The following is an 8500-nucleotide window of genomic DNA, read 5'->3' on the forward strand; positions in this document are numbered from 1 at the left end:
TGTGTGTGTGTGTGTGTGTGTGTGTGTGTGGGGGGGGGCGTGGGGGTGTGTGGGGGGGTGGGGGTGTGTGTATATATATATATATATATATATATATATATATATATATATATATATTCTCTTCAGATTGGCATGTCTGACTTATTAGTGTAATAACACATACATTATAGGTACAAGGGGACATAGCAGCACAAACTCCAACACAAATAATGCAATAAACCCCAGCTCACAGCAATCCTATAATAACACACAAGGATAATACAGGGACGCCATGTTGCTACACCTTGTACCAGGCGTGGGTGTAGGAAGATGACGGCCGCACACAGGCTTCTATCCCACAACAAGACCCCTCATAGCTCCCTGAGACACGCAGAGGACAGGCATCCATCTTCCCGTAGACACACGAGCGGTAGTTTCGGACTAAAAGGCTTCCGGGGCCGCAGACAGGAAGCTCGCGCGCTGGTCTGCCTCATGTGGTGACATTTCTGCGCCGTGGTTGGCCGAGATGACCTCACGTGTCCTACAGCTCGCATGGCAGGCGTCTTTCGTCATGACGCAGGGTGTACAATGATGGCCGCGGTAGCTATCTGTGCGGTTAGACTGAAGCTCGGCATAGATAGTCCCAAGATGGCGGCGTACGGTTACCATGGAGCCGCCCGAGGTGTGATCCCTGCGCTGTGACAGCAACGGCCTCGTCAGCCAGGACCGGACGGGTGAGAGCTGAGAGGGTGAGGGGAGGACGGGTGAGAGGGTGAGGGGAGGACGGGTGAGAGGGTGAGGGGAGGACGGGTGAGAGGGTGAGGGGAGGACGGGTGAGAGCTGAGAGGGTGAGGGGAGGACGGGTGAGAGCTGAGAGGGTGAGGGGAGGACGGGTGAGGGGAGGGCGGGTGAGAGCTGAGAGGGTGAGGGGAGGGCGGGTGAGAGGGTGAGGGGAGGACAAGTGAGAGCTGAGAGGGTGAGGGGAGGATGGGTGTGAGGGGAGGACGGGTGAGAGGGTGAGGGGAGGATGGGTGAGAGGGTGAGGGGAGGATGGGTGAGAGCTGAGAGGGTGAGGGGAGGATGGGTGAGAGCTGAGAGGGTGAGGGGAGAACAGGTGAGAGCTGAGAGGGTGAGGGGAGAACGGGTGAGAGCTGAGAGGGTGAGGGGAGGGCGGGAGAGAGCTGAGAGGGTGAGTGGAGGGCGTGTGAGAGCTGAGAGGGTGAGGGGAGGACGGGTGAGAGCTGAGAGGGTGAGGGGAGGACGGGTGAGAGCTGAGAGGGTGAGGGGAGGACGGGTGAGAGCTGAGAGGGTGAGGGGAGGACAGGTGAGAGCTGAGAGGGTGAGGGGAGGGCGGGTGAGAGCTGAGAGGGTGAGGGGAGGACGGGTGAGAGCTGAGAGGGTGAGGGGAGGACGGGTGAGAGCTGAGAAGGTGAGAGGAGGACGGGTGAGGGGAGGACGAGGGTGAGGGGAGGACGAGGGTGAGGGGAGGACGAGGGTGAGAGCTGAGAGGGTGAGGGGAGGACGGATGAGAGCTGAGAGGGTGAGGGGAGGACGGCTGAGAGGGTGAGGGGAGGACGGGTGAGGGGAGGACGGGTGAGAGCTGAGAGGGTGAGGGGAGGACGGGTGAGAGCTGAGAGGGTGAGGGGAGGACGGGTGAGAGCTGAGAGGGTGAGGGGAGGACGGGTGAGAGCTGAGAGGGTGAGGGGAGGACGGGTGAGAGCTGAGAGGGTGAGGGGAGGGCGGGTGAGGGGAGGGCGGGTGAGAGCTGAGAGGGTGAGGGGAGGGCGGGTGAGAGGGTGAGGGGAGGACAAGTGAGAGCTGAGAGGGTGAGGGGAGGACAAGTGAGAGCTGAGAGGGTGAGGGGAGGATGGGTGTGAGGGGAGGACGGGTGAGAGGGTGAGGGGAGGATGGGTGAGAGGGTGAGGGGAGGATGGGTGAGAGCTGAGAGGGTGAGGGGAGGATGGGTGAGAGCTGAGAGGGTGAGGGGAGAACAGGTGAGAGCTGAGAGGGTGAGGGGAGAACAGGTGAGAGCTGAGAGGGTGAGGGGAGGGCGGGAGAGAGCTGAGAGGGTGAGTGGAGGGCGTGTGAGAGCTGAGAGGGTGAGTGGAGGGCATGTGAGAGCTGAGAGGGTGAGGGGAGGACGGGTGAGAGCTGAGAGGGTGAGGGGAGGACGGGTGAGAGCTGAGAGGGTGAGGGGAGGACGGGTGAGAGCTGAGAGGGTGAGGGGAGGACGAGTGAGAGCTGAGAGGGTGAGGGGAGGACGGGTGAGAGCTGAGAGGGTGAGGGGAGGATGGGTGAGAGCTGAGAGGGAGAGAGGAGAACGGGTGAGAGGGTGAGGGGAGGACGAGGGTGAGGGGAGGGCGGGCGAGAGCTGAGAGGGTAAGGGGAGGACGGGCGAGAGCTGAGAGGGTGAGGGGAGGACGGGCGAGAGCTGAGAGGGTGAGGGGAGGACGGCTGAGAGGGTGAGGGGAGGACGGCTGAGAGCTGAGAGGGTGAGGGGAGGGCGGGTGAGAGCTCAGAGGGTGAGGGGAGGGCGGGTGAGAGCGTGAGGGGAGGAAGGGTGAGAGCTGAGAGGGAGAGAGGAGAACGGGTGAGAGGGTGAGGGGAGGACGAGGGTGAGGGGAGGGCGGGCGAGAGCTGAGAGGGTGAGGGGAGGACGGGCGAGAGCTGAGAGGGTGAGGGGAGGACGGGCGAGAGCTAAGAGGGTGAGGGGAGGACGGGCGAGAGCTGAGAGGGTGAGGGGAGGACGGCTGAGAGGGTGAGGGGAGGACGGCTGAGAGCTGAGAGGGTGAGGGGAGGGCGGGTGAGAGCTCAGAGGGTGAGGGGAGGGCGGGTGAGAGCGTGAGGGGAGGACGGGTGAGAGCTGAGAGGGAGAGAGGAGAACGGGTGAGAGGGTGAGGGGAGGACGAGGGTGAGGGGAGGGCGGGTGAGAGCTCAGAGGGTGAGGGGAGGGCGGGTGAGAGCTGAGAGCGTGAGGGGAGGACGGGTGAGAGCTGAGAGGGAGAGAGGAGAACGGGTGAGAGGGTGAGGGGAGGACGAGGGTGAGGGGAGGGCGGGCGAGAGCTGAGAGGGTGAGGGGAGGACGGGCGAGAGCTGAGAGGGTGAGGGGAGGACGGCTGAGAGCTGAGAGGGTGAGGGGAGGACGGCTGAGAGCTCAAAGGGTGAGGGGAGGACGGGTGAGAGCTGAGAGAGGAGAACAGATATAGAGATTTTATTTACATGAGTTAATATATACTGTACATATTACTACTGTGGGGTAAGATATTGTGCCCGGCGGTACACGCCCACCCCGGCCTCTTGTGCTAACCTCCTCTGGTCGTGTAAAGCTGCCATTACTGTCCAGTAGACAATAACAGCCAGCCACGTTCTGATCACTAGAGGGAGCGATACGCAGCTGTCTCTGCCACCCCCATACTATTATATTTGGGGGAGAGGAGGTGAATGCAGATGGGGATAATATAGAAGGTTTGCAGTATAGTGATAGGATTCCCTTATGCCTGTCTCCTCCTCCCTGTGATCGCAGGGCCCCCTCTGTACTGTGACTAGTGCCCGTTCTGTGTATTAGTACCACACCTCAGCTCATCGTGGTGTAACACAAGTACTACACCAGGCCTGTCCAACCTGCGGCCCTCCAGATGTTGTGAAACTACAAGCCCCAGCATGCTTTGCCAGTAGACAACCTGTTGATAGCTGGAAGGGCATGCTGGGACTTGTAGTTTCACAACATCTGGAGGGCCGCAGGTTGGACAGGCCTGTACTACACTGTCTATAGGTTATATCATGATTCATGCTGCTCTCTCTTGCTTACTCCAGGATGTCTCGGGACTGTGAGGAAGAGAGCGCTCTCCCAGCTAACTCTGCCCCCCGGCCGCTCACCCTGGCTCCTGACCTGGCAGAGGCCCATCCGCTACTAGACATCTCCCTGACCCCTGACAAGGGCGGGGGCATCCTGCGCAGGGAGACGGGGGATGGTAGGAGGAGGCAGAGACAGGTATGACACGGCCGGGCTGTAATGTCCTGCATGCAGTGTAGAGCACCCAGACTTGCAGATTACCACTGTATATGTCAGACATATTTCTACCCTCAGGTCCGCTTTGATGTTGGCGATATGGTTCCAGGAGCCCTCGCAGCTCCCAGAGTGCACAGCAGCGCTGCGCTGAGACACAAGGTGCAGAGCGAAGCTCAGCAGGAGTTTGACGCCGAGAGCGCAGTGCAGAGCGAGTTGGGCCGATCCTTCTCGGCGAGACGCAGCGTGGAGAGCGAGGCGGCCAAAGGTAAGAGCGCGAGGTGACCCGTATGGATGGACAGGAGGAGACGTAACGTTTCTCTAACGCCAGCTCTCTCCTACAGCTCTCAATGTATCCAGAGTGCAGAGCCTGTACCAGGGCCTGGTCAGCGTAGAGCCCCCTGCAGAACATCTCCAGAGACTGACGGCACAGCACAGGAGAACGGAGCCCCAGGAGGTCAGCTCACTCAGTCTCCGTAGTACTCGGCCTGTACGATGATCGTATGATCCTAATTCTCTCCTCCTCCCCCCACAGGTGCCTCAGGTAGAGGGTCCCGACCTCTTCGCCTTCGCAGACCCCTGTGAAAGGTTCACGGAGACCCCGTACTTGGGCATAGACGGACTGCCCCCCTTTACCCTCCTGCCCCGGTCACGGCCGCCACATTCAGTGTTTGACATGTTCCACAAGCTGGGGGAGTGGGCGTCGTAGCGCCGACCCCCAGACACTGTACAGTTTTCTACATTTGTTTACAATAAAGGCTGCGTTTATAGACTAGTGTGTCCCACGTGTACTGACGGGAAGTCACCCAGATAATGCTGTCACAGAGCTATGGCGGTGTGAGTGGTGGGATGGATGTGACACATGGTGTTGTAGGGAGAGAGTGCTCCTCGTTCCACCCAACCAGCCGCATCACATGACTTCACCCTCCGGCAACCTTTACTTCATCCCAGGGGCTGTTCAACCATTTATTGTGTAGTGTCTGTGTCCTAAGGTACAAGAAGCCTTATTACACTGACCATGAGATCATGTATCAGCAATGTGAGGTGATATAGTGTATATATGTACACTGGGGTGTCTGGGTGAGGTGATAGTCGCCCCCTTTGTAAGACACCCAATGATTCCTTCTGCATCCTGACAATGAGGGGATATAGTGTATATGTGTACACTGGGGTGTCTGGGTGAGGTGATAGTCGCCCCCTCTGTAAGACCCACAATGATTTCTTCTGCATCCTGACAATGAGGGGATATAGTGTATATGTGTACACTGGGGTGTCTGGGTGAGGTGATAGTCGCCCCCTCTGTAAGACCCACAATGATTCCTTCTGCATCCTGACAATGAGGGGATATAGTGTATATGTGTACACTGGGGTGTCCGGTGAGATGAGAGGGATTCGCCCCCTCTGTAAGACCCACAATGATTCCTTCTGTATCCTTATAATCAGCTGTTCCCATTGGTTGTGGCAGTAATGTGAGGTCTAGGGCAATGTCACAGAATCCTGGTGTACAGGAGACAGATACAGCACCTTCATATTAATCACTGATCCCTGTGATATATTGTTCTGTGCAGGAAATCTTCATATTAGAGGGGTCATGTAGTCTCATGTGATAAATCACATACATGAATGCTGTTTACTTATGTGGAGAGTGCAGAGCCAGCTCTCGGCTGCTAGGTGGCGCTGGTGCTCCTAGTATCTTACCTGTGATATGGAAGGTGCAGTACCCACTCCGGGCCCGTAGGTGGAGCCAGACAAGGGTTAACGCTTGATATAAGTCTAGCCCTCAGTGATGATGGCGGCAGGAACGCTCTGCGTGATGACGTAAGACGTATGACAGTTCCCTTCGGGCGGGAATAATGGATCGCGCTGAGTTTGAGAGACTGCGGGGCGGTCACGTGGATAAGATCCGGGAGGTGAGTCACGTGACCCAACATGATACATTGTAGCAACTTGTAATGTCACAGAACGTGGGGGAATCACGGGGATGTTACTATGTAATATATATATATATAGTGTGTGTGTAATATATAGTGTGTGTAATATATATGTTGTATGTAATATATAGTGTGTGTAATACATGGTGTGTAATATATATACGTGTATGTAATACATGGTGTGTAATATATATACGGTGTATGTAATACATGGTGTGTAATATATATACGGTGTATGTAATACATGGTGTGTAATATATATATATATACGGTGTATGTAATACATGGTGTGTAATATATATATATATATACGGTGTATGTAATACATGGTGTGTTATATATATATACGGTGTATGTAATACATGGTGTGTTATATATATATATATACGGTGTATGTAATACATGGTGTGTTATATATATATATATACGGTGTATGTAATACATGGTGTGTAATATATATATACGGTGTATGTAATACATGGTGTGTAATATATATATACGGTGTATGTAATACATGGTGTGTAATATATATATATACGGTGTATGTAATACATGGTGTGTAATATATATATATATACGGTGTATGTAATACATGGTGTGTAATATATATATATACGGTGTATGTAATACATGGTGTGTAATATATATATATATACGGTGTATGTAATACATGGTGTGTAATATATATATATACGGTGTATGTAATACATGGTGTGTAATATATATATATACGGTGTATGTAATACATGGTGTGTAATATATATATATACGGTGTATGTAATACATGGTGTGTAATATATATATATACGGTGTATGTAATACATGGTGTGTAATATATATATATACGGTGTATGTAATACATGGTGTGTAATAATATATATATATACGGTGTATGTAATACATGGTGTGTAATATATATATATACGGTGTATGTAATACATGGTGTGTAATATATATATATACGGTGTATGTAATACATGGTGTGTAATATATATATACGGTGTATGTAATACATGGTGTGTAATATATATATACGGTGTATGTAATACATGGTGTGTAATATATATATACGGTGTATGTAATACATGGTGTGTAATATATATATACGGTGTATGTAATACATGGTGTGTAATATATATATACGGTGTATGTAATACATGGTGTGTAATATATATATACGGTGTATGTAATACATGGTGTGTAATATATATATACGGTGTATGTAATACATGGTGTGTAATATATATATACGGTGTATGTAATACATGGTGTGTAATATATATATATACGGTGTATGTAATACATGGTGTGTAATATATATATATACGGTGTATGTAATACATGGTGTGTAATATATATATATACGGTGTATGTAATACATGGTGTGTAATATATATATACGGTGTATGTAATACATGGTGTGTAATATATATATACGGTGTATGTAATGGTGTGTAATATATATATACGGTGTATGTAATACATGGTGTGTAATATATATATACGGTGTATGTAATACATGGTGTGTAATATATATATACGGTGTATGTAATACATGGTGTGTAATATATATATACGGTGTATGTAATACATGGTGTGTAATATATATATACGGTGTATGTAATACATGGTGTGTAATATATATATACGGTGTATGTAATACATGGTGTGTAATATATATATACGGTGTATGTAATACATGGTGTGTATATATATATATATATATATATATATATATATATATATATATATATATATATATATATATATATATATATATATATATATATATATATTACACACCATGTATTACATACACACACTATATATTACACACCATGTATTACAAACACACACTATATATTACACACCATGTATTACATACACACACTATATATTACACACCATGTATTACATACACACACTATATATTACACACCATGTATTACATACACACACTATATATTACACACCATGTATTACATACACACACTATATATTACACACCATGTATTACATACACACACTATATATTACACACCATGTATTACATACACACACTATATAATACACACCATGTATTACATACACACACTATATATTACACACCATGTATTACATACACACACTATATATTACACACCATGTATTACATACACACACTATATATTACACACCATGTATTACATACACACTATATATTACACACCATTACATACACACTATATATTACACACCATTACATACACACACTATATATTACACACCATGTATTACATACACACACTATATATTACACACCATGTATTACATACACACACTATATATTACACACCATGTATTACATACACACACTATATATTACACACCATGTATTACATACACACACTATATATTACACACCATGTATTACATACACACACTATATATTACACACCATTACATACACACACTATATATTACACACCATTACATACACACACTATATATTACACACCATTACATACACACACTATATATTACACACCATTACATACACACACTATATATTACACACCATTACATACACACACTATATATTACA

The 8500-nt window shown here is 48.9% G+C and overlaps 1 protein-coding gene across 1 annotated transcript; it reads left to right on the top strand.

Moving 5' to 3' along the window:
* Positions 1-570: 570 nt before the first annotated feature.
* Positions 571-4757, top strand: PPP1R35 (protein phosphatase 1 regulatory subunit 35). Its single transcript, XM_075206164.1, has 5 exons — positions 571-713; positions 3793-3970; positions 4067-4253; positions 4330-4442; positions 4521-4757. Exons 2-5 carry the CDS (start codon positions 3794-3796, stop codon positions 4692-4694), a joined length of 651 nt encoding a protein of 216 aa, XP_075062265.1. The 5' UTR covers positions 571-713; position 3793; the 3' UTR covers positions 4695-4757.
* The last annotated feature ends 3743 nt before the right edge of the window (positions 4758-8500 follow it).

This window comes from Mixophyes fleayi, chromosome 4 (genome assembly GCF_038048845.1).
Source record: "Mixophyes fleayi isolate aMixFle1 chromosome 4, aMixFle1.hap1, whole genome shotgun sequence".
Taxonomy (NCBI): Eukaryota; Metazoa; Chordata; class Amphibia; order Anura; family Limnodynastidae; genus Mixophyes; species Mixophyes fleayi.